We start from the raw sequence: 26,320 nt of genomic DNA on the forward strand, positions 1-26,320 counted from the left end.
GAGCTTCAGAATCACTTTGAGGGCTTGTTAAAACCCTAATGGCAGGATGTCCCTGGTAGTCCAGTAGCTAAGACTCCATGCTCCCAAAGCAGGGGACTGCATTCAATCCCTGGTCAGGGACTAGATCCCACATCCCAGCACTAAGACCCACTGTGCATGTGTGCTAAGTCACTTCACTTGTGCCTGACTCTGCGACCCTGTGGACTGTTGCCTGCCAGGCTCCTCTGTCCATGGCATTCTCCAGGAAAGACTGGAGGAGTGGGTTGCCACGCTCTCCTCCAGGGGATCTTCCCAGACCTTGAACTCCGATGTCCTGCACTGTAGGCAGATTCTTTACCATCTGAGCTACCAGGGAAGCCCAAGAATACTGGAGTGGGTAGCTTATCCCTTCTCCAGTGGATCTTCCGGACCCAGGAATCGAACCGGAGTCTCCCGCATTGCAGGTGGATTCTTTACCTGCTGAGGCACCAGGGAAGCCCACCCCGCCCTCTGCAACAACAACAAAACACCCTGGGCCACCTCCAGGGCTTCGGATTTGCTGGGTCCAGGGTGGGGCCCGAGCATCTGCGTTTCTAACACCTCATCAAGGGCTGCTGCCACTGCTGAAGCGGGAACCACACTCTGAGAACCACTTTCGTAGACAGTTCTGGATTGCTGTCATCTAGCCATTTTTCCTGAAGAAACCACAAAGTCCGCCTTTAATAGCCATTTTAATGTGCGGAGAACAAGGGATTTGACGCGGGTCCCCATGGTGCTGCCGCCAATCGCGCATGTGCAAAATCGCGCATGTGCAAAATCGCGCATGTGCAAAATTGCGCGTGTGTTTCTGCGGTAGCCACGCCCCACTTGTTGACACAGCCCCCGTGTCCCAGTGGGTGCTGCAGCACGTGGGGGCGGGTGGCCAGCTCGGGCCCATCTGGATGGTCCTTGAGATCGCCCACCTGCCGCCCGCTCTGTCCCACCACCCTGAGCCTGCACCCACTCTCAGAGGCGGGCTGGGTGAACGGACCGCCGTCTCACAGCTGAGGAGGGTCCCCACAGGGGGGCGGGGACATGAACTGCCCACACTGGACTTTGCGTTCTCAAGTCTCACTTCCTTGACACCCCGTTTCCAATCAGGCGCATGGAGGCCCACGGGGACCCAGGTCAGGTGGGGGTCCCTGGTGGAGGGGGTTGGCAGACCAGGTCACCACCCACTCCTCACCTTCCTCTCTACATACGTCCGTGGGACTCTCGGTCCCCAACCTGACTGGCCCGGTTGCTGTGATGCTGGGATTCCCGTTTCTGATCATCACAGCTTTTCCGTGGACTCTGTTCTGCCACACCTGAGAGCAGTTACTGCCCATCCTGGCTCCAAGGCAGGCTACCCCCAGCAGCTCTGCTCAGGATGGCCGCAGGCTGAAGGGCTGGGAGCAGCAGCGGCTGGCACAGGGCCGGCAGGTCCCCGTGCCCCACTCTGCACAGAGAGCCACTTCCTCGTCTGTCGCACAGGTGGTCCCATCTGGCGGGCCCCCCCTGAGCCCACCGACCTGGCCTGCTCCCAAGGTGACTTGAGAGCATTCAGACAGCAGCCCCGTAGCTTCAATCACCCCAGGTGCTGGGTGGGTGAGAGACGGGTCTAAAATGTCCACGGTTTCACAGCTTTAAAATCCACACCAGCAAACCTCAGAAATGTACCACCTCTTCCCAAACCCCCGCAGAACACAGCTTGAGGAATTCCTCTGCCCACAGCCCAGATTGCTGGCCTTTTGGGTCAACATGCCGAAGCCGTCCTTCAGCACCTAACGGGCCAGGGACCTAACCGCTCAGTGCCTCGGTTTCCTCATCTGTAAAACAGAAGCCATCACAGCACTCACTCACAGACTCACCGTGAAGGTTCAGAGCACAGGCGCATATACACTTGTTCTGGTGTATAAATTTCTGTGGCCTCCTGTCAGAGGGGGGCCGGAGGGTCAAGCTCCAGTGATGATGACGCTCTCATTATTACGGGGCCCACAAACCATGTGTCTACCTCCCTTACGTCACTTAGACCTCTCAGACGAGTGAAGAAGAATCTTTTCTGCCCGGTGGTCTGGCACACACGATGTGTGTTTTCTACCAAAAGGGAAAAGTGGGGGCCCCTCTCCCACCTTGGGGGCACAGGAGGGTCCCCAAGGACAACAGTGGTCCTCAGGGTGTCCAGCAGTCCACCTGCTGTCAAGGGGCAGCCTCACTTGGAGGAGGGAGCGGATAAAACCACCACGGTCCAAACCAAAAGCATCACGGCCAAGCCCCACACTCACGTCCAGAACCGTCCACTGCTCGACTACAATAGCATCGTAGCCCTGCGTGGTTCTGCTGTCTTCTGTGGAAACAGCTTCAAAGATGAATACTCCATCTGTCAAGTCGTGCAAGGAATCTGTGGAGAAAGAAAAAGCGGGGGGATGGGGGAGTGGTTGCTGTAAACTGTCTGTGGCAGAAGCCTCACAAGCAGCGAAAATGTTCACTGCATTCATTAATAATCCCAATCAGAACATCTTTTCAGCATGTTAATTAAAGAAGGCACATACAGCCGTAGAGTCTAGCCCCATCAGAATGAATGAGACTCATTTACCTCGCGGTTTTGAATAATATCCTTGATTTTATGAGCCCAAATCTCATTGTTAGCAATCACCATTTGATTTCACACGTTTACCTTCCTTTTCACGCTCCACCGTCAGGAAGCACTGGGGAGAATGGATTTGGGAGGGAAACACAGTCATTCAGGGACAATTTTTAGGAGAAAACTATATGGAGGGGAGAGAGATTATTCGGAAGAGGGGCTGGGTGTAACACGGGAGCTCTGGGTTCGCAGACCAGATCCACAGGCGCTGGTTCCTTGACAACTGTGTGATGTGCGTGCCGAGCACAGGACGCTCTCGTCAGGAGGTGAAATCTGGGGGAAGGGGGACTTTTTCCAAATGACTTACCACTGAAAACGTTTCCTTGGGCATATCAATGGTAAGGTTCTGAGTTCTGTATAATTCATCAAACCTACATCACACACACGAAACGACTCAGAACTGCCTCAGGCAATGAGAGGGTCAAGAAAAATACTCCCAGGATCCTCGTTCCTGCAGAAGACCTTCAAGGAGGTGCATTTAGTAAATGGCTCCTGAATGCCCTGGATCCACTTAGATGAAGGGCTGTGTGGAATAGAGGAATGGACTCAGAAGCAGGTGGTTGGGCCTGTGCTGTGTCGGAAAATGAAAATGACCCTTTCAGGGGCCTGTCCTCTTATCTGTGAAGAGGGAGTGGGGACACAGAGTTCCTGCCGGTCAGTACTGTACAAATCACTGCTCTGTCACACCCGCCTGGACTGAGCTCCGTCCCCAACTCCACTCCCAACTCAGACATTGATGCTCTGATCGCTAGAGTGACTATATTTGGAGACAGATCTTTTCCGGGAGTAGTTAAGGTTCAGTGACATCATAAGGCTGGGCCCTAGTCTAACAGGCATGGAGTCCTTAGAAGAAGAGGAAGAGACACTGGAGCAGCGCCCCCCAGCCCCCCAACCATGTGCAGAGGAAGGGCTATAGGAAGACACAGAGGTGGCCGTCTGCAAGTCAGGAAAGGAGACCTCACCAGAAACAGAACTTGCCAGCCCACTGACCATGGACGTGCAGCCTCCTGAACCATGAGAAAATAAACATCTACTGCTCAAGCCACTCGGTCCACGGCGGTTGGTTACGGCAACAGACATAAAAAGTGTTTAATGGTATAAAGGACAATTCCTTTAAAGGGGCAGTTCACACAAGAACATGATCTCTTCTTCATCCAGAAGGGAAGGGGGACAAATCCAGAAAGCCCCAAGTCACAGTGGCGTTCAGAAACTGCCTGCACTGTCCAGCAGTCACAAAAAGACAGACAGATAAACACACACAGTGACCGTCAGCGCCTGACTTCCAACAGACCTCACGAGCAAAACCAAAAAAGCCATCAGGATGAGAAACCTGCGTCTTATTTGAAACAACAAAATAAGTAACAAATAGATGGATGGCCCTGCTTACCACTCTTCATGGTACAGAAAAAGCTTCCTGCACTGAAGGGAATTGTAACTGCACAACCTTTCCAGAGACCAACTTAGCAAGGTCTAAGAAGCCTGAAAGACAAAAGTCCATCCTCTTTTCACTCCAGAGACCCTGCCTCCTTCAGCCTATTATGCACCAGGTGCCCTTGAGGTCACAGGTGATAAATTAAGACCCTGCTCCCACAGAGCTTCCCCCTGCAGGGAGATGATGACGTAATGTCCAAGGAAGTAAATGCTATGAGAATACAAAGTGGGCTAGGAGAGGAGGTGTGTGGAGTTGGAGGAAACCGTGCCGCTGTTTCTGACCGAAGTTCTCAGAGCAGGACGCTCCACTCTGAGGAGAGAGATGAACTAACTGCAAGCCAGCCGCATGGGAACACGGGGTTTGAGAGTTCACGGGAGAAGACACAGCTCAACTAAGACTGCAGACTGAATGAGGGCCCACCAGGGGCCAGATGAGCAGCAGAATCGTGAGAAGAGAGTCAAGACCGAGTCAGCTTAGTGGTGGGGAGGAGACCAGCCAACCAGGGGCTGACCCAGGTGACTTGCTCGGCCAGTGGGATTTCAGCAGATGGGATGCAAGCAGAGGCTTGCGGAACACGGGCACGGCTGAACGTGATCTCATGTCTGGGCCACTTTGAGAGGACATGCCCCAGCTCGCCTGCCCCACTGGAGCACAGCCTAGATCCGATGACCCTCAGACCTGAGAGTAGGCCCAGCTGTCTCAAAGAAACTGCTCCAGCCAACGTGCAAATACGAGCGATTTGGAGTGGTTTGTTACACAGCGTCATCGTGGCAATAACTGACCGTTACAAGGCTTGATCAAAACTTGAGAAGTTCGAGACCAAGAATACCTGGGGGATATTCCTGATTATTCCAGAGTGAGAGAGGGGCCTGATCAACTCAACAATCCACGGCTCTGAGAGGAATTCCTGGAGCACAGTAGCCTCTTATATTATTCCTACCTGAGAAAACAATACTCCATTTCCAGTAAGATCCCTGTGGGTTAATCAGTACCATGCTCTGCTATTAATTTTCTTTCCTAAACCAATAGTCTGTTATCAACGACCCTTAGCAAAAGCACTAACCTTACTTCTTTCATTTGCTCTGCTGAAAAGTTCCTCCCAAGTCCAATGTCCTTCTAAGATACATTTTACTAAGGTGAGCAACAAAGAACAGAACTACTCTTCGGCTGAACCTCATTATAAGTCTTTTGGGGTCCAGGACAAACATGGGCAATAGTCTGGCTCACTTTTTCAGTTTTGGGCAACACAGGTCAGGCGGAAGACGGTGCCGCTTAGGGACATCCTACGGACCCTCGTGAATAAAGCTTTCCCTAGTCCTGACCTGGGGAGTGCTTGGGACCGGAAGATACTCACTGACCCTTCAGCACTGTATCAACACAGCACACATGCCTGAAAGGCTTCTACAAAATATATTACACCCAATTTTCAAAGTCTCCTCCTACAGATCTCCTTACCGGTAAGCCTCCAAGTCCTTTAAATGTGCCAAACGCCCTCCGAGTATTAGAATGCCCAGCGTGACACAGCTGAGGTCCACAGAGGGAAGGGGCTTGCTCTCCTAACCCCTGCCTGGCCTCCCCTCCGTCGCCCACAGGGAGGAGGGCTGTGTGGTCCAGGCTTGGGGGCGGGAAGCGGGAACAAACCAGGCCCTTGTTCCCCACCCTCCTCCTTCGGTGCCACCTCCAGCCTCTCAGCCCACGGCTCCGCCCTGAATCCAGAGTGCTGATTCACGCACTTAACTGCCCAGCACCTTCAGAGTGGCTGTCAAAATCTGGTCATCTGGAACAGGAAAAAGTCAACGAGCCACAGAGAGCAGACAGCCGGGCTTTGAGAGAGCGCCTTGTTTGGACGGCCTCAGCCCCCGGTCCGTCTCTCTATCACCGTCTCGGCTCAGCCTCGCTGTTGCACGCTCCGAGCTGGGATTGAAAGGTCGCTCTCAGAGTGAGGCTCCGCCTGCAGAAAGGTTAACTCACCTCCATCGATGGAAAACACTCCATTATTACTGCATTTTTTATTAAAGTAAAGCTGCTTCCCTACTGTGCACAGGAAGCTGTTCACCCCGGCATTGTATAAATATTTGATGCCGATCTTTGGGCAAAAGGCCACCTTAACTCTCCAAGCTTATGATACACAAGAGGGTGTGGGAAAAGGAGACTCGCCCGCTCCCCCAAGAGGTAAATGCTGTGAGAAAACTGCTCATCCTCTGCAGCCCCTGGGACATGAAGACCCTGCCAAGCAAGCTCCCTCCAGCCCACCCCGGTGCCAGTCCTCTGCCAAGGCCAGCCTGAAACACACACGTCGTGACAACTGGCCGATGTATGCTCTACTAGAAAATGTCACTATTCTCCTTTTATTGGGTTGGCCCAAAAGTTCATTAGAACTAACACCCCCAAAAGACATCCTTTTCATTATAGGGGACTGGAATGCAAAAGTAGGAAGTCAAGAAACACCTGGAGTAACAGGCAAATTTAGCTTTGTGTACAGAACGAAGCAGGGCAAAGGCTAATAGAGTTCTGCCAAGAGAACGCACTGGTCATAGCAAACACCCTCTTCCAACAACACAAGAGAAGACTCTACACATGGACATCACCAGATGGTCAACACTGAAATCAGATTGATTATATTTGCAGCAAAAGATGGAGAAGTTCTATACAGTCAGCAAAAACAAGACCAGGAGCTGACTGTGGCTCAGATCATGAATTTCTTATTGCCAAATTCAGACTGAAATTGAAGAAAGTAGGGGAAACCACTAGACCATTCAGGTATGAACTAAGTCAAATCCCTATGACTATACAGTGGAAGTGAGAAATAGATTTAAGGGACTAGATCTGATAGAGTGCCTGATGAATTATGGACGGAGGTTCGTGACATTGTACAGGAGACAGGAATCAAGACCATCCCCAAGAAAAAGAAATGCAAAAAAGCAAAATGGCTGTCTGAGGAGGCCTTACAAATAGCTGTGAAAAGAAGGGAAGTGAAAAGCAAAGGAGAAAAGGAAAGATATAAGCATCTGAATGCAGAGTTCCAAAGAATAGCAAGGAGAGATAAGAAAGCCTTCCTCAGTGATCAATGCAAAGAAATAGAGGAAAACAACAGAATGGGAAAGACTAGAGATCTCTTCAAGAAAATTAGAGATACCAAGGGAACATTTCATGCCAAGATGGGCTCGATAAAGGACAGAAATGGTATGAACCTAACAGAAGCAGAAGATATTAAGAAGAGGTGGCAGGAATACACAGAAGAACTGCACAAATAAGATCTTCACGACCAAGATAATCACGATGGTGTGATCACTCACCTAGAGCCAGACATCCTTGAATGTGAAGTCAAGTGGGCCTTAGGAAACATCACTACGAATAAAGCTAGTGGAGGGGATGGAGTTGAGCTATTTCAAATCCTGAAAGATGATGTTGTGAAAGTGCTGCACTCAATATGCCAGCAACTTTGGAAAACTCAGCAGTGGCCACAGGACTGGAAAAGATCAGTTTTCATTCAAACCCCAAGAAAGGCAATGCCAAAGAATGCTCAAACTACCACACAATTGCACTCATCTCACACGCGAGTAAAGTAATGCTCAAAATTCTCCAAGCCAGGCTTCAGCAATACGTGAACCGTGAACTTCCGGATGTTCAAGCTGGTTTTAGAAAAGGCAGAGGAACCAGAGATCAAATTGCCAACATCCACTGGATCATCAAAAAAGCAAGAGAGTTCCAGGAAAACATCTATTTCTGCTTTATTGACTATGCCAAAGCCTTTGACTCTGTGGATCACAATAAACTGGAAAATTCTGAAAAAGATGGGAATACCAGACCACCTGACCTGCCTCTCGAGAAACCTATATGCAGGTCAGGAAGCAACAGTTAGAACTGGACATGGAACAACAGACTGGTTCCAAATAGGAAAAGGAGCACGTCAAGGCTGTATATTGTCACCCTGCTTATTTAACTTATATGCAGAGTACATCATGAGAAATACTGGGCTGGAAGAAGCACAGGCTGGAATCAAAATTTCCAGGAAAAATATCAATAACCTCAGATATGCAGATGACACCACCCTTATGGCAGAAAGTGAAGAGAAACTAAAAAGCCTCTTGATGAAAGTGAAAGAGGAGAGTGAAAAAGTTGGCTTAAAGCTCAACATTCAGAAAACGAAGATCATGGCATCTGGTCCCATCACTTCATGGGAAATAGATGGGGAAACAGTGGCTGATTTTATTTTTCTAGGCTCCAAAATCACTGCAGATGGTGATTGCAGCCATGAAATTAAAGGACGTTTACTCCTTGGAAGGAAAGTTATGACCAACCTAGACAGCATATTGAAAAACAGAGACATTACTTTGCCAACAAAGGTCTGTCTAGTCAAGGCTATGGTTTTTCCAGTGGTAATGTATGGATGTGAGAGTTAGACTATAAAGAAAGGTGAGTGTAAGAATTGATGCTTTTGAACTGTGGTGTTGGAGAAGACTCTTGAGAGTCCCTTGGACTGCAAGGAGATCCAACCAGTCCATCCTAAAGGAGATCAGTCCTGGGTGTTCATTGGAAGGACTGATGTTGCACCTGAAACTCCAATACTTTGGCCACCTCATGCGAAGAGCTGACTCATTGGAAAAGATCCTGATGCTGGGAAAATCAAAGGCGGGAGGAGAAGGGGACGACAGAGGATGAGATGGTTGGATGGCATCACCGAGTCAATGGACATGTGTTTGGGTGAACTCCCGGAGTTGGTGATGGACAGGGAGGCCTGGCATGCTGCAGTTCATGGAGTTGCAGAGTTGGACACGACTGAGTGACTGAACTGGAAAGTTTATTTGCTCTGTGTGTAACATGTTATGGAAAAACCTGAAGGAACTTTTGAGCCGACCCAACAACACGCTAAGACAGTCCAAATTACCCATGGTGGTGTCGCTAGCATCCCAGATGTTCTTGCCCCGACATCCCTTCTCCCTACCAGGATGGCAATCATGGCACCACCTTGGTTCCAGGAGTGGCCTGTACCAACCTCTCAGCCCTACCTGCCCGGGTTATACGGATATGCAACCCCCCTGCAAATAGAATCACCCCATCTGGGCAACGGTGCGTGCCACTCCTGATTCACACCACAGCGTCCGCCTCTGCGGCTCCTCCAGCCCTCACAGCTGCTCTCAACCTGCCTGCCTTCCCTTCTGCAGTCCCTGTTGGAAGCGGTGAATAAGCCAGAGCAGGCGGAACCCCGCTTCAGTGCCCAGAAGTGTCAGACTGCAAGTTGTGTCATTTCCCTGACCAGATGCCCAGATGGGGAGGAAGTGCCCTGATCTGGTGCATGCCGGCTAGGAGGCCCTCTGCCAGGCACGTCCATGGCTTCTCAGTGAATCCTCTCCCCAGTTCTGCAAGACTTATGTTTCCCTCTGAGTGGTGAGAACATGGAAGGAAGCTACAGGACTGAAGTCACATGTCCACATTCAAGTGTACACAAGGGCCAATCTCGATCCAAATGTGGTTTGCTCGATTCCAAAGCCTTTGTTTTTTCAAGAGCTGACAGAATTTTGCTACCACAAGGATGTGCCAGAGCTCTCTCTGGCCGGTGGTGGGTGACGGACAGCCTCAGAGCCTGGTCTCGTAGAGTGGGCGTGCTCTGACCACGAGGCTGTGTTCCCCGCCTGTGTGTTTTGGGTGCATCCCAGTGGAGTTGCAGTGAGATGGCCTTATAGCTTCTGCTGGGGACCAAAGCTGTGCAGAAGCCATCCTTTCCCACAGGGAGCAAAGACCAAGAACATGCTTGTAAATGGATACACTGTATCTATCAACACAAGAGAGCACATACAGCAGTGAGAAAAAATGATCTGAATGATGTGTAAAAATGGGGATGAATGTCACAAAGAGAATGATGGGAAGAAGCCAAACACAAGAAGGGCAGGCTCCACCCATACAAAGTTCACGCCCATCCATGACGCTTCCAACCAGCACTGCCGTTGCCTGGAGAGAGGCACTATGAGGCCGTGAGAGCGACTCTGATGGGTTGGGATGCTCTGTTTGTTGATCTGGGGCTGGTCACACAGGTGCACTCACCTTGTGAAAACCCACTGAGCTCAGGATCTGTGTAGGTGTCTCTATGTGGGCTATACTGCAGGAAAACATTTAGTTAAAGACATGCCGTGGATAGAGAAGAAAATGCATTCATAGCCTAAATGAAATCTTAGTGAAACCCTCTGCTTTATTCAGCAGCTCTTCTGAAATAGAAGCCATGCCTGCAAACATGAAGCCAACATGCCTGGAGCCTGCGGCCGGCCAAGGGAGTGGCCGTGAACACGCTGCAACCTCACCCTCCGCTGCTCCCCCAGTCTGCAGGGCCCTGGGGAGGCACAGCCCAACCCGGCCCTCCTCAGCACTCAATCACCGAGCAGCACCTGAAAACCTTTATCGCTTGCTTTCTGCATATAGACCACAGGGTATACACACTGGGACACTAAGAAGCATAGGAAGCAGGCTCTGCCAAGGGACTTGCAAATATGTCTGCCTCCAGCCTGGACGGGAGAGGAGTTTAGGGGAGAACAGCTCATGTCTATGTATGGCTGAGTCTCTTCACTGTTCACCTGAACCTATCACAGCACTGTTCATCAGCTACACTCAGTGCAAAATAAAAAGGTAAAAAAATATGTTCATCAGCTACACTCAGTGCAAAATAAAAAGGTAAAAAAATATGTTCATCAGCTACACTCAGTGCAAAATAAAAAGGTAAAAAAATATGTCTGCCTACAATATGTGTCCCTATGTATATTTTATTTGGAATATGCACATGTTTTTTACATACGTATTTTGCAAATATAAGGCAATCTGGCTTATTCTAGGCATCAAAAATGTGGTCTAAATACCAAATGTTATTTGGATGACATGAAGCTGGGGCATCAGAGAGTCTTAAGGAAAACCCAAACTTCAGAGGCAGGAAAGGAGGGCCGTCCAGGTACCACGTGTCACCCGATGTGACAGAGCTTTTAAAGCACAACAGCATCTGGAATGTATCCTAGTAAAAGGTCTTAGAACTAAATTCCAGTTTATAGGTGATAGAGGTGGGAGAAATAAGATACCACCATGAGGCACTGGCTGGAGAAATCCAGAATGCGGGACAGTCTGAGGGGCTAGGTTAATTTGAAGAAGGCAGGGTCCTGAAGAAGAGCTCCCTCAGGTCAAAGAGAATTGAGGATGTGGTCACTGTACGTGGCGCTTGCTGCTGGACTGGAATCTGGTTTGGACAACGGGCTGCAAAGGACATTTTAGAAACGGTGGGGACAAGTACATATAGGCTACACAGAGATGATGCTGCCAGAGGCAAGAGGCCGGATGAGGGTGAGGGCAGGGAGAAGAGGCTGGGGGTAGAGAGAGGGTCAGGGGTCAGGGGGTCAGGGAGGAGAAAGGGGAGGGCCCGGACGGGGCCACGGGTGAGGGCAAGAGGGACGCAGAGCAAGGCCAAGGCCAGGGGGACAAAGGGAGGTGACGGTGGGGCAAGGACGGGGCAGCGGCTGCTTCCCAGCGAGGGCGGGACCTCCCCCCTCCCCCAGTGAGGCGGCCCCTCCCCCCACCCAGAGGGCGGCCCCTCCCCCAGTGATGGCGGCTGGGACTCCGCAGGCCTGGGAGCCCTTAGTGGGAAACAAGCTCTGGGTGGGTCTCCCTACCCCAGACTTCTGGTACCCGCCCAAGTCCCCAGCAGCCGCCAGCTCCGCAGAGGGTCACCCCGCTGGCATCGCCCACCCTCGAGAAGTATGGAGTCTGGCCTTCATCTCACTGGCTGCAGTGTTTCTGCAAGCCTGGCCATCCTGCCATCTGGGCATCCCCGGGACTCCCTCCTCGCCAAGGGCAGCTCCCCTCTCCCCACGGGCTCAACCCCTAGCCAGCGCAGCAGCCGCCTCCTCTTTCCTCCTCTACTCCCCTCTCCCCTTCTTCTGACCTCTTTCTTGCCAATCAGTGGCGAGGACCCACAGCAACGACGTAACCTCTCTGTGCCTCCATTTCTATGGACACGACGACGGTACCCGAGGCCAGATGAGCTGGTATGTGGGCTCCTGAGAATGCACCAGCGCACGGGAACTGCCAGGGCCCTGGGACCATCACCAGGCGCCCCTTTAATCCATACTGGAAGTTCCCCAGAGACAAGAGCACAGCCTCCCCAGCCCAGGACATTTGCTCGTTCTCAGGACAGGAGCCTGGGAGGCACGAGCAGAAGCTCAAACACGAGGACAGTACAAGCCTTTCTGTGTGCTGTGAGGTAAAGACTCAAAAACAGGAGTCTTAACTGGATTCTTGAAAAGTTGGCTTAAAGCTCGACATTCAGAAAACTAAGATCATGTCATCTGCTCCCATCACTTCATGGCAAATAGATGGGGAAACAGTGAAAACAGTGACAGACTTCATTTTGGGGGGGCTCCAAAATCATGAGTTGACTCATTGGAAAAGACTCTGATGCTGGGAGGGATTGAGGGCAAAAGGAGAAGGGGACAACAGAGGATGAGATGGCTGGATGGCATCACTGACTCGATGGACGTGAGTCTGAGTGAACTCTGGGAGTTGGTGACGGATAGGGAGGCCTGGGGTGCTGTGATTCATGGGGTCGCAAAGAGTCGATCACGACTGAGCGACTGATCTGATCTGAAAATCACTGCAGATGGTCACTGCAGCCATGAAATTAAAAGACGCTTGCTCCTTGAAAGAAAAGTTATGACCAACCTAGACAGCATATTAAAAAGCAGAGACATTACTTCGCCAACAAAGGTCCGTCTAATCAAAGCCATGGTTTTTCCAGAAGTCACGTATGGATCTGAGAGTTGGACCATAAAGAAAGCTGAGTGCCGAAGAATTGATGCTTTTGAACCGTGGTGTTGGAAAACTCTTAAGAGTCCCTTGGACTGCAAGGAGATCCAACCAGTCCATCTTAAAGGAGATCAGTCCTGAATATTCATTGGAAGGACTGATGCTGAAGCTGAAATGCCAACACTATGGCCACCTGATGTGAAGAGCTGACTGACTCACTGGAAAAGCCCTGATGCTGGGAAAGATTGAAGGTGGGAGGAGAAGAGGACGAGAGAGGATAAGATGGTTGGATGGCATCACTGACTCGATGGGCATGAGTCTGAGTAAACTCTGGGAGTTGGTGATGGACTGGGAGGCCTGGCGTGCTGGAGTCCATGGGGTTGCAAAGAGTCAGACACGACTGAGTGACTGAACTGAACTTTTTGAGCTGAACATCACCTAGTTTATGGGACAAAGTTCTCAGGCATTTTATAACTTTGTGGAAAATATTTTGAAGCACAAATATCCAGTTCAGAAGACTGGTGCTTTTTTTCCCAGATGGTGAACAGCTTAAAGACGTGCTCCCGGCTCTGCCAGGTTTATTTGTAAGGACACTAATTATCCTACTAGAAATAGGTTCCTATTATAATGATGATTAGCTTGCTTTTTTTTTTTTTTTAAATTCTGGGAAAAGAACTTATTTCCTCCCTGGCCAATGGGAAGCCTGGGCTTTTCCAGGGCAGAAACTCCCTCACCCAGTAAATTCTGCTCCCAGGTCACCCCCAAAACATCCCATCAAAACTACCCCATCAAAATCGTCGGGAAGAAAGCCTGTCGGAATGTTGAGTGGGTTTAGATTCATTTTGACGTGAGGAGTCTGCATGCATTCCAGGGACAGGGACACGCAGCCGGGGGAGCAGGACTCGAGGGCAGCCCTGCTGTGGAGATGCCGCGGGCTCAGCGCAAGGCTTCCCACTCACGTGCCAGAGAAAATTTCATGTTCTGTCTTCAAGGCGGGAAGGCTGGATTTCATGCAGCTGAAGCCAAGGGAGGCTGTAACAGCATTTCTAACACTCAAGTCAGATGTGAAGAAAGACTGCATGCGCTGTCTGTTTCTGGACTCAAGGCTGGAGAGTGAGGCGAGGGGAGGATTGGAGGTGAGAATGCAGCCTGGACAGCTGAAGCTCGACAGCCAGACAGGCACTGAAGGCTGCACAGACTTGCATGTTCGTGGTGTCTTCTAGGGGCTTGGCTGGCCCCTGACAGGCAAAGGGACAAAGACAAAACCTCCCCTCCAAAGCCCCAGTTCTCCCCAGGTGGAGCAGGCCCAGCAGCTGCCCGGGCGGCTCCTGGCCCCCATGCCTCCCTGCCCATCTTTAAGATGCTAGTACAACCAACCCTCAGTTTCCCAGGCGGAGACTTAAAACCATGCGTAGCCACAGAGCCTCTCTGGCCCCAGGAGGAGCTAAAAGGAGCCGTCGCTGCGTGCCCGGAGAGGCATGACCGGGTGTCCCGGCAGAAGCAGGAGGCAAAGGGTCCCCGCCGGGCCCTCCAACGCCAGTGAACAAGGCTGTAACCGTCTGCTCTGAGCACGTGCCCTGGGGTTGGATGGTGCGTCTCCAGCCAGCCAGCACAGCCCCCAGCTTGCAAGAACTCTGCCAGCACCCAGGGAAGGCCTCCTGGTGCCCAGGGAGATTACTGACCTTGTCGCCAGGGGACGGAACTGACTCTTCCTTAGTTGTATTAATGAAAAATACTCTAGGAACTCCCTGGTGGTCCAGCAGTTAAGAATCCGCCTGCCAAGGCAGGGAACTCAGGTTCCGTCCCTGGTCCAGGAGGATTCCACATGCTGTGGGGCAACTAAGCCTGCGAGCCACAAGGACTGAGGCCCGCGAGGCGACCGAGGCCTGTGAGCCACAGGGACCGAGGCCCGCAAGGCAACCGAGGCCTGCGAGCCACAGGGACGGAGGCCCGCGAGGCGACTGAGGCCCGCGAGCCACAGGGACCAAGGCCCGCGAGCTGCAGGGACTGAGGCCTGCGCACCCTGGAGCCCGTGCTCTGAAACAAGCGAAGCCCACACACCCAGAGAAGCCCAACTAGAAGAAGCCTCCGCCTGCTGCAACTAGAAAAAGCCTGCACACAGCAACGAAGACCCAGCGCAGTGAAAACAAATAGTTATTTAAAAAAGAAAGAAAATACGCTTTAGAATTGCACTAATATACCAGCTGAGAGCCTCATATGGCTACTGAAATGGAAACTAATAAAAATTAAATAAATTAAAAATTAAGTTTCTCAGGCTTACTTGCCACATCCCCAGTGGTCAGTGGCCACTCGTGGCTGGTGGCACAGATATAGAACATCTTCAAGTCCCAGTGGCCCACTCATCTCCTATCTCATATCCTGCTTCCATCCACAAGTGGCCGTGGCCCACGATACTCTGCAGTGCCTGCTGCTGCTCCGTGGACTCGTTACCATTAGACGTTGCTATCTGGGCAGTGGCACAGGACTTGCACTGGACAAGACTGGCTCGTACTCGACAACGTTCTTGAGGTTTTGGATGACTACACGCACAGACACTCAGAATTCAGACCGATGCCTCTTCCAGGGATGTTTGCTAGCAGCTCAAGGATTGCAAATAACACAGAATCCAATCTCTGTTCCTGACTCTGCCAATTTTTAGAGAGAAAACTGCTCAATGTCGGTGCCCCCTGCCAGGTTTCACTGGGATCAACGGATTCGGTGTTACTTTACATTTCACTTGCTCAAGAATCCTGCTGACTGGCAGCCCTCAAGATCCACACGCGCTGGCAGGCTGGCCCCACGCCCCAAATGGTCTCTGGGTTTCGATGCACCCTAGCGACTCAACCCACCTTCGTGTTAGCTTGAAAACTCCTTCTTTGCTTGACACATTTACCCATTTGGGGCAAGCTTTCTCTCTGCCTCAGAGGAGCTGACACCAATATTGCTGCCTGAGCAGCAAACCCCCAGAGAGAACCCATTACCGGCAGGGCCGCTGGGTGCAGTGAGACCCGGGAGCGGCGTGCATCCCGACGGAGTTTACAGAAACCCAGCTGTTCAGTTCACTCCTCTGCTGTTAATTCCAAGGTGCTGCTACTGTTACTTCAAACTGTAATGATGTCTACAAACAATTTGCACTTTCAGAGCGGCAGGATCCTAGGGGGTAATTAACAAACCCCAGGAATAATCTCTTTAAAAGCCTTTAAAAGCAATCTCAACGGAGGCCACCATGATGAAATGAAACTGCCCCCCCCCTTCTCTGTGGTGTTAGCATAGACCTGGCTGACTCCTGGAGGGGCTGGGCGAGCACCAGTGTGGGCTTTTGTGGACGACTCCTCCAGATGTGTGAATTGAAATCAAACCCGCGGAACTTACTTGAATTGGGGGAGGGTGGTTCTGAAGGTGGGCTGAGATGACAGGCGTGAGAAGCAGAGTTCAGGAGGGCCACTTGATGGGGGGTGGGGTGGGGATGTGGTCCTTACCGTGGACCAAGCTAAGCGAGGAGACGGCATTCACCAGGACGCCGCCCTTCCGGAAGTGGTCGCTCATGTGCTCCAGCCAGTTGGCGTCCAGACCGCAGACCGTTGGGCCGTTCTTGGAGACCCGGAGAGGAATGGTGACAGGGTAATACTGCCGGCACTTCTGATGGCTCTTCGGTTTGTTGAAAAGGGCAAAGATCTCCATTTCTGCGGGGATGCATAGAGAGAACGGGAGACGGGAGGTTAAACAGTGACAAACTGCCTTATCGGGCTGGATGCGACTAACAGGAACCTGCAGGCAGGGCATCACAGGCCAGCCTTCTGCTAGGCTGCATGTCGCCTAACAGGAAGACCCAAGCAGCACGTTAGGCAGCCTTGAAAGTGACACGGACCTCGAAGGCCGAGTCCCACGGGGACTGCCAACAGAAGGCCGGCCCTTGTCATCTGCGCCCATGATGATGAAGTCCTCGGCCACTGCAGCCACGGACCTTCAATACCCCGAGAGGCATTCCGAACGGAGACCAGGAAAGGGGTACTCTGTGCTCTGAGAAAAACTGGCAGGTTAAGCCTTTAGATAGGTATTTTCAAGAGAGCATTTTATGAGCCTAATTCTTGTATCTCCTCAAATCGAGAAAAGGACTAAAATCGTTCCTGGTGACATCTGCTCCTTGTCGCTGGCAGCAAGCCTCTACCCAAAAGGTGTGACTGACCACACACATCTCCTTCACAAAAATCGTATGTTACACTGACCTCTCCTCCTACCTCCCTGGAGCCGTTTTTCAGGGCTATCGGAAATGTTGTCTCCCAGGCTAAGTCCTCATTCTGTCCCCAATAAAACTTAACTCGCAACTCTGACGCTGTGCGTTTTTTAGTCAGCAGGACTCAGTTCTGAATATGACATATGATGAACAGCTGTTAGCCGGGATCAATTTGTATGGTTAGGTGTTTGAAAGAAGGATATAGTAGACATTTCTAGAAATTCATACAAAGGGGTATTTTAGAAGCAAAAGCAGACATGTTTTGGGGCAAGAGCTGATCTGTTTTTTCTTTTTCTTTTAAAGGAAATGCACAGAGGCACATAAAATCAAAAATACTGCCGTAATTCCAGGAGCTCTGCACCTCCCTGAATTCACTATTTATAAACTGCAGTGGTGTTTCCTGGGGCCGAACGCATAATACTTAATCAAGGACATCAAAAATACATCACTGAAATGTAAAAATAAATTCGCTCCAGTAAATGAGGGTTCCTGCGTGGAGTGATAAGGTTGCTCCAACAGCCAATGGGCCCTGAGAGTAAGGCGCAGCTTCCCCGGCCTTCCTTTATGGCTGGGCTCTGTAAAAATCGATGCTCACTGCCACCCGGCAGCTGACCCTTGCCTCCCGCCCTACGTGCGGCCGGCCACGAGTGAGCAGCCTCAGCCTCCGGAAGCAAATACCTGGAATTTCAATCTAAGGCTGAAGGTCTATTTTTGTGTTACTCAATTTAGTCGAGCAACCAAGAATTCACCCCGCTTAAAAAGCTTTGCTTACACAGGCCACTCAGGAACATGCTTTGGTTGCCAAAAATACCAATTCAGATAAGAAAATCCCCACCCTCCTTCCAAAAAAATATTCTAAAGGTCATAAACAATGGCTGACATTAGCAAAAAGGATAAAGGACACCCACACACTCCCTGTAGGAGACACCTTGCCTGGACCCCACATTCTGGGACACTGCATCCCATGTTTGTTTCCCAGTTTTCCAGTCTCCAAATACATGACCTTTGAAAATGGATCCACTTTCCTTTATCTAGATAAGTGTGCTTAAACAGGAAATGGAGCTTCATGACCATAAGGGACACCGTTACCATTTGCCACAAACAGGAGCAAACGGTGAGGCATTTTCACACCAAAAACGTTTCTCCACATAGCATCTCAAGTTATCTCACAGGACGACTGTATTCTGGGACAAAGAGAGTCTTTCCACTCAGGTGGCACTTACCCACCTGAGTAAGTGCCAGCAGAGACCTCAGGGAGCAATTCTGGGCCAAAGACTTTGCTGTCAGCCGTTTCGAGCAATCCAGGGGCTAGAATCAATGAGGAAGGAGGGGACGCGTCTTCACAAACAGCCACCCGGCTCTCCAACAACCAGCACTGGCCTGTGCCTCGTCCCCACCCCATAGTACTTTCTCGGTCCACTTCCCTGACTCAGGAAGCCATGGGAAAAGGCAGCCGGCAAGTGCTTTCAGGGGAGAAATTAGCTCTTGGTATATGGAGCTAGCGATCCCCTATTTTGTGACTTTCAAATACAAGCGTTAGCTGTGGCGTCGTGCCGAGAAAGGTTTATAGAGAGTCAAGCAAGGGGATTAGGGCTGGGGGGTGGGACAGGAAGTGCCCTTTTCCAGTCCAAGGAGTTGGGGTTCAAGTAAGAGCTGCAGCTGTTGAAAGGGAAGAGTGGGAGCCAGGCCTTGACTTCATCTCTTCAAAAGCAGACCCTATAAGCTTTGGGGTGCAAGCTGTTTCTTTGGGGAGTAATCCCAGACAATAAGAGTGAGGGAGCAGGGATAAGAAACAAGGAGGAGATAAAAGCCAAGGCAGGCATCCACTAGCAGGTTACTGGGGACCGGAGATGTCGCGTGTTGCCCTATGAGGGGCAAGGAAGGCGGGCATCTGTCCTCAGGGATTGAGGCCATTCCTGGGGCATTAATGCCTGGGGCACCTGACCATTCCAGAGAACACCTATAGGCAGAGGCTAGGGAAGCTGTCCTCAGGTGACCCCCAAGGTGGGCCAGAGCAAGTGTCACAGCGCTCGGCTCCGATCAGGCAAGCCCAAGGGCACACAGACTAAGAAGAAAAAGAAGCCACAGCCTCTGCAAGGGGAACTGAGAAGCAGCCCAACCACCTGATCACACAGGAGGACCCCCAGTCACATGGCTAGACAGAGCCACGGCCTTCCCACGTGCACGATGAAACAGAAAAGGGGAAGGCGGAAGGAGAAGGCGGGTGCAGGCCGGGGGCCGCGGAGACAGCCTGCAGACCGGGCCGGCGGCGGGGTGCTGACAGCGCGCCCAGCTCTCCATCTGGGTCCTCCCCGGGGAGCAGGGCCGGAGCCAGCGACAGAAATAAACTTTTCGGGAAGGAAAAGGGGAAGGCTGTTGGAATCAAGAGTCTCCAAAGCATGAGAAGAAACCTACTTGCAGATGCCCAGCCCTGCAGTAAATGCCTCTGTCCCGCCGGCTCCCCGGCCACGGTCCTCACCTGGAAACCAGCCAAGAGAAACTGTCCCCAAACGACGCCCTTTGATGTTTTAATATTCCGGCTCTCCAGTACACGTCCTCACGGGAGCGGTCACCAGGGATTCCACAAAGAGGACCAAGTGTGTTTACATTTTCTCAGCTGCTCCGTTGACTCTGCCCTGACCCCAGCGAGAGGATTTTTCCAGACACGGGACAGAGTCCCCAAGGAGGGGGAAGGCATTGTTTCTGAGAACGTTCCGAGGACAGCTGCAGGCTGGGCCTGGCAGGGCACCCAAGCAGCTTCGAGACGGTTCTATCTTGTATTTCTCTTTCTGTCTCGTCCCCTCTGACCCCCTTGCACACCGGGGGGGTGGGGGTGGGGGCTAATCTGGTGCCATTTAGACCCTCGGTGTCCAGAAAAGTCTAGAAAACACGGCCGGGGTTGCACCTGTATTCACTGGACTGACCTCAGCCAGAAAAGCGCAAGCGGCCAGGGCGGGGGGGACGGGGTGCCCGCAGCTGGGGCCAGCTGGATGCTGCCAGCCAGGCCTGCCAAGGCCTTGCTATACTCCCCGTGAACGAGGAGGAAGAAGGTAGATGCCCGGGTCTGAGGTGGGTGCCCGGCAGTAGGGACATAGGCACGGGACGGACGCCTGCAGTCTGCAGCTGGGGCCCCCGAGAGACGGCGACCCGTGGGTTGAGCTGACGGGGTCCTGGCGCCCCGGGGACCTCCAGGCGGCAGGAAGGAGGGGGTCTCAGAGTCGGGCTGAAAGCATGAGCTCCCAGGGCTGGACAGGGAGAAGGAGCCGGCTGGCACATCGGCTGGGGTGGAGGGACAAGTGGGCATCAGACTTGGCCTGGGAGCCGGGCTGGGCAGGGGCTCTGGTCGGCTGCGGACACAGCAGGAGGGCTGGGGCCAAAGGTTACACTGGGAAGGCGGGGCGGTGGGCACCACGGGGCAAGAGGGAGGAGGGCCTCGGGCCCAGCCAGGTGCCGGGGGCAGGGGAGATGCCACTTCCGGCGTGGGTGCAGGGTGGGGCACCTCTGGGCCTGGGGAAGTCAGCTTGCCAGGCAGAGTGTGGGACCTGCTGAGTGCACAGCAATCGCGGGACGTGAGTGTGTCAGTGAGGGCTGTCACCACCAACATCCCCTTCGATGCCCACCTCCATGGGAAACTGTGTCCCTTCTACACGCCAGACGCCTTAACTGGATTCCCCAGGATCACAAGCCAGCAAGTGGCAAAGCCAGTTCAGTTCAGTCGCTCAGTTATGTCCAACTCTTTGCGACCCCATGGACTGTAGCACGCCAGGCCTCCCTGTCCATCACCAACTCTCGGAGTTTACCCAAACTCATGTCCATTGAGTCAGTGATGCCATCCACCCATCTCATCCTCTGTCGTCCCCTTCTCCTCCTGCCTTCAATCTTTCCCAGCATCAGGGTCTTTCCCAAGGAGTCAGTTCTTCACATCAGGTGGCCAAAGGATTGGAGTTTCAGCTTCAACATCAGTCAAGACTCTTCCAAACCCCCCAACCCCTGGCTGTTTCCCAAACCTCATGAGAGGCTGGTTTCATCAGCACACAGAGAGCGGGAGCTGATGCCCATGAGCGGCCAGGGAGGTGGTCAGCGGCTGCTGTCAATGGACTGAGTGCAAATAGCCAGGACAATGGCAGCAGGCGGAGGCATACAGACCCCAGGGCAGAGCTGTCTGGGGGCCAGGAGGGGAGAACCAGGCCCAGTGAGGGAGGGCAGACTCAGGGGGCATTGCCCCAGAAGGAGCTGGCTGCCAGGAGGCTTGCTCATAGAAGGCCCTGGAGAAGGACACAGAGATCCGGCCCAGGCTTCTGCATTCTGGACATTTCAAGTGAGCCGGTGCAGGGAGGAAGGGCAACTCGGGGATGACACTGCGTTATTACTTGGGTGACAGAACAAGCTGAATCTACATGAACCTGTGCGGCCCCCTCGTTTCTGCTACTGACGCTGCAGTGCCGGAGGCCAGACAGGGATGCCGGAGGCCAGCGGAGAAGGCAGGGAATATGGCCCAGCAACGCCGCTCTGAGCTTCCCAAGCCCTGACCTTGCCTCCTGGCCTGTTTACGGTCAATGAAGGAAGCTGTCTCCCCCACCCCGGGGCACAGAAATGGACTGGGAACCCAGCGGCGGGCCAGCTCTTCCCAGGGGCCCTGCGTCCACCCGCAGCCGGGAACGAGGGAGATGTGGAGGGAAGCCTGCCAAAGCGAGGCTCGGGGGAGGCCCGCCCAGCCGGACGTCAAACCGACAGCACGCTCCCCGGACAAGTGCAGCCCGGGTGGACGTGGGGAGCCAACCCCTGGACCCGAGGGGTCCCATGGCCCGGGGGGTCTGGAGTGGGGGCGCCCAGACGGACAGAAAGCCGACAGCATGCTCCCCAGACGAGCGTAGCCTGGGTGGATGTCGGGGGATGAACCCCTGGACCCAGCCCAGGTGGACGTGGGGAGCCAACCGCGGGGTCCCCGCGGTCCAGGGAGGTGGGGGGCGCCCGGACGGACGCAGAGCCCACAGGACGCTCCCAGGACGAGCGAAATCCGGGTGGACGTAGGGGGCAGAAGCCCTGGACCCGAGGGGTCCCACAGCCCGGGGGGTGGGGGGCCACCCGGTCGGATGCAGAGCCTGCGGGCCTCGCTGAGCCCCCAGCATCGATAAGAGAGAGCGGATGAATTAAAGGCGGAGCAGAGGCAGAGCAGGGAGATGCCCTCTGGACTGTTTTTTAATTGTCTTGCTGTGATTGCCTATTTAAACCCACCAGCAGGAAGCGGAGGTAAAGTACTTGGCCCTCCTTAGGGAGCCCTGAGTGGAGGGAAGCTGAGAGCAGGGCGGGAGCGCTGGGAGACGTGGTTGTTTGTGGATGCCCCAGGACAGACGGGAAAACAACTAGAACAGGAGCTGGGCTGAGCTGGGGGCTGGGCCAGCTGACCAGTGGGGACGGCGTCCCTGGCCAGCCTCCTAGGAGGTGGAAGCTACGCTCAACTGATGCTCAAGTGCAAGTTGCTCAGTCGTGTCCTACTCTGTGACCCTGTGGACTATATAGTCCATGGAATTCTCCAGGCCACAATGCTGGAGTGGGGAGCCTTTCCCTTCTCCAGGGGATCTTCCCAACCCAGGGATCAAACCCAGGTCTCCCACATTGCAGGAGGATTCTTTACCAGCTGAGCCTCCAGGGAAGCCCTAACACTCAAACTATGAGATAAAGTGTAACTCTAGGAGGGCACACAGGCCACTTCCTGTGACACAGGCACAGTAAGAGCATCCTCTGTCATAAAGCTGTTGTGCACACGGTCACACGGGCAAGCTGAGACCTGGCCACTGGAGGGCTGTCACCATGATGACCGTCCTGTGTCCCGTGAGGCCAAGCCTGGGCACCAGGGGCCCTGTGTGTTCACTGGCTGATGAGAAAGAGCCAAAGATTCATTTATTCCACCAGAAGAGACATAAGGGTCACAGTGAGCTGCCCAAGTCTCGGAGACCTGTGGCCTCCTATGCAGAGAGCTAAGAGCCACGCTCAGATAACAGCCAGCCAGCTGCCTACCAAGCAGGACAGGGGTCGGGGCACCGTCACCCCTCACAGCTGCAGTTCTCACACACTCTTGGGCTGACCACCTCCAGACACACCTGAACCCTGCATTCCTCAGAAGGTTCTGGTTTTCCAGGAGAGAACAGGGGTTTGAGGAAACGAGGCGCAGGCCAAGACCCTTGGGTGTTGGGGGGGTCTCTGTGTGCCCAGCGACGGGGGAAGGGTCTGAGGGAGGGAACAGTCGCAGGACAGCAGGGGACCTAGGGGGACAGTCCTGGGACAAGTCTCCCGGATTACTTAACCCCAGGAGGCGGCCAGTCTGGAGGGAGTCTTGAAGGAAGGTGCGCTCCAGAACAGGGAACATCGGAAACTCCCGAGGGGCCCTTCTGTATCGATGGCCTCCTTTCTCAAAGCCAGGGCTCCGTGCAGAGCTGGGGGCAATGGTCAGGATGACGGGGCCTGTACCCCAGTCGTGAGGGCTCCTACTTAGGAGTGCTTTAAATGGACCCCTCCTTTGGCACGCGTGCTCCGTCACTTCAGTCACGCCCAGCTCTCTGCGACCCCACCGACTGTAGCCCGCTGGGCTCCTCTGTCCATGGGATTCTCCAGGCAAGGGTACTGGAGTGGGTTGCCATGCCCTCCTCCAGACCTCCCTGACCCAGGGATCGAACCCTCATCTCCTGCACTGTACGCAGTTTCTTTACCATCTGAGCCACCACAAATCAAGGCCCTGATGAAACACTAATCCTGATCTCTCCCTGAAGTGAGGTGGCTACCATCTCCCCTTCTAAGTCATCCTTGCAAACAAGCCCCAGCATTAACCATCCCACAGTTTTCTTTTCGGGATCTGTGACATAACAAGAAAAGCTATTTCTCCTCTTTTTTTTTTTTTTTGGCGGCACCGTGTGGCTTGGGGGATCTTGGTTCCCTGATCAGGGACTGAACCTGGGTGTCCTGCAGTGCAAGTGCAGAGTCTTAACCACTGGCCTCTAGGGAGCTCCCTCACCCTTTTCTGTTCTCAAAGCATAAGCAGTTTCTCATCAGTTGTAAGAGGCTAACCTCAAGAATTAGTATATAAATAATAACATTAACCAGGGCTTTCCCTCATAGCTCAGTTGGTAAAGAATCTGCCTGCAATGCAGGAGACCCGGGTTCGATTCCTGGGTGGGGAAGATCTCCTGGAGAAGGAAATGGTGACCCACTCCAGGATTCTTGCCTGCAGAATCCCATGGGCAGGGGAACCTGGCGGGCTACAGTCCACGGGATCACAAGAGTCAGACACGACTTAACGACTAAACCACCACCACCAATAACATTAACCAGGGAGATGATCCAGAAAGGCCTAAAGAGAAAGTCTCCCCAAGACCTGGGCCTCCTCCCATCAGTCTTGTCACTCGTCACCTTCCAAAGGGGAGACAGCTCATACAAGGGCCTGCCTTCCAGGAAATGGCGGGACGCAAGATTTCTTGGAGCAGGAAAGTGGAAGGGAGTCATGGGGAAATGAAGAGCAACTTCACTGCCTGCAGTCTGAGGGCTCAGTAAACTCTGATCACCTGTCTGAGCATCACACAGGAAGGACCAGGCGGGGAGCCAGCCTGGGTTCATCCAGCAGATCTGTTTCCAGCCTGGGCGATGGATGGACTCTCTGAACCTCAGTGTACTCAGCTGCAAAGGGGGCAATGATGCAAAGTGGCCTCCCACGTCACAGGAAGAAGGAAGCATTTGTTAACACTGGCTGCCAGCCTCCTTCCTGCATCGTTATTTGAAATCTCCAACCTAGAGTCCGTGCCCTAGCGGCCATTAAACACTGTGACTCAGAGCAATCGCTTCCCGGTGGCCTCTCCCTGGCCGCATGTGCTCCATGGTGCTGGTCTGTCCACGAGACAGACCCCCCGAAGCCTGGCTGTTTACAGCACAAGGGCTGAGTCAGCAGCTTCCTGCACACCTCACGCCTCATCCTCGCTGGGGCTCTGGATTTCCTTCTTTAAATTCAAAACAAGAGGACCAGGCGCGGAAGGTGCTTTCTGCATGGGTGCCCAGCCATCACCACGTTTCCTGGGGTCACACGGGGTAATCTGGGGGCAGCGTGTGGGCGTGGGGAGAAAACACCATGCATTCTAGAACCTGCTGCAATCGTGACATTCTGGAGCCGCAACAAGTCAGCATCCCGTGGTCTGCCCACCCCCCACCCCCAGAAGGCACAGCCTCAGGAAGGAAGAGTCAGGAGGCCCGGAAAACGGCTCGACAGCTTCTCCTGTTTGATGGACGGACTGCCATCTCTACATTCAAATTCCATTCATTTTCCTAAAAGGCCCCCGGTGATTACTGAAAAGCTAGCAGCCGCTCTCCACATGGCTCAGAGTCCCGGTGCTGACATACTTACTGGCCGCGAGCGGCTCTCCAGGCCCTTCCGACGGCAGGTCAGCATCTGGTCCCTCCGGAGTCCCTCGAGCAGGAGACTCTGCGCCGTCCCCCTCTCCCGAGGGCGAATTGGGCTGCTGGGTGGCAGGCGTCTCCTCTCTCGGGCCCTGGCCAGGCTCCAGGCTTCCGTCCGTCCCCACGGCAGCATCTGCAGCCCCCAGCTCCTCTGCAGCCCCATGACCTCCAGGCTCCTGTGTCTCATCCTGGGCATCTGCTGGGGGGCAGCTGCCCGCAGGGCTCCCAGGGCAGCGGTACTGAGGCACGACACCGACGAACTTCAGGCCACGACTCGCAGCCTCCTGGATCTGTGAGGCAAACCAAACCAAGGGAAACGGGTAAACAGGACATTCCATCAGAGAGGGGGCACACGCGGCACCTCAGGGAGGCCTCGGGGGGTGTTTCTGGGTGTGTGTGTGTGGGTGTGGGTGTGTGTGTGCACGCGCGTCCACACCACACATGGGATCTTAGTTCTCTGATGTTGGAGCTGAAACTCCAATCCTTTGGCCACCTGATGCGAAGAACTGACTCCCTGGGAAAGACCCTGATGCTAGGAAAGACTAAAGGCAGGAGACGGGAATGACGGAGGATGAGATGGCTGGATGGCATCACCGACTCAATGGACATGAGTTTGGGTAAACTCCGGGAGCTGGTGATAACAGGGAGGCCTGGCGTGCTGCAGTCCACAGGGTTGCAAAGAGTCAGACATGACTGAGCGACTGAACTGAACTGAAATGAGTTCTCCAAGCAGGGATCAAACCCACGCCCCACTGCACTGAGTCTTAACCAATGGACCACCAGGGAAGTTTGGATGTTC

The 26,320-nt window shown here is 53.3% G+C and overlaps 1 protein-coding gene across 5 annotated transcripts in view; it reads right to left on the reverse strand.

The window, feature by feature from the left end:
• The window catches only part of RFTN1 (raftlin, lipid raft linker 1), a 226,136-nt gene that overhangs the window by 45,598 nt on the left and 154,218 nt on the right, over positions 1-26,320 (reverse strand). For all 5 annotated transcript variants that reach the window (XM_027549562.1, XM_027549536.1, XM_027549530.1 and 2 more), the window contains exons 5-7: positions 25,469-25,811; positions 16,328-16,531; positions 2,283-2,398 (exon numbers count right to left, since the gene is read on the reverse strand). In XM_027549562.1, the coding sequence (XP_027405363.1) occupies positions 2,283-2,398; positions 16,328-16,531; positions 25,469-25,811 (663 nt within the window). The remainder of the gene's footprint in view (positions 1-2,282; positions 2,399-16,327; positions 16,532-25,468; positions 25,812-26,320) is intronic.

Source organism: Bos indicus x Bos taurus, chromosome 1 (genome assembly GCF_003369695.1).
Source record: "Bos indicus x Bos taurus breed Angus x Brahman F1 hybrid chromosome 1, Bos_hybrid_MaternalHap_v2.0, whole genome shotgun sequence".
NCBI classification, from domain to species: Eukaryota; Metazoa; Chordata; class Mammalia; order Artiodactyla; family Bovidae; genus Bos; species Bos indicus x Bos taurus.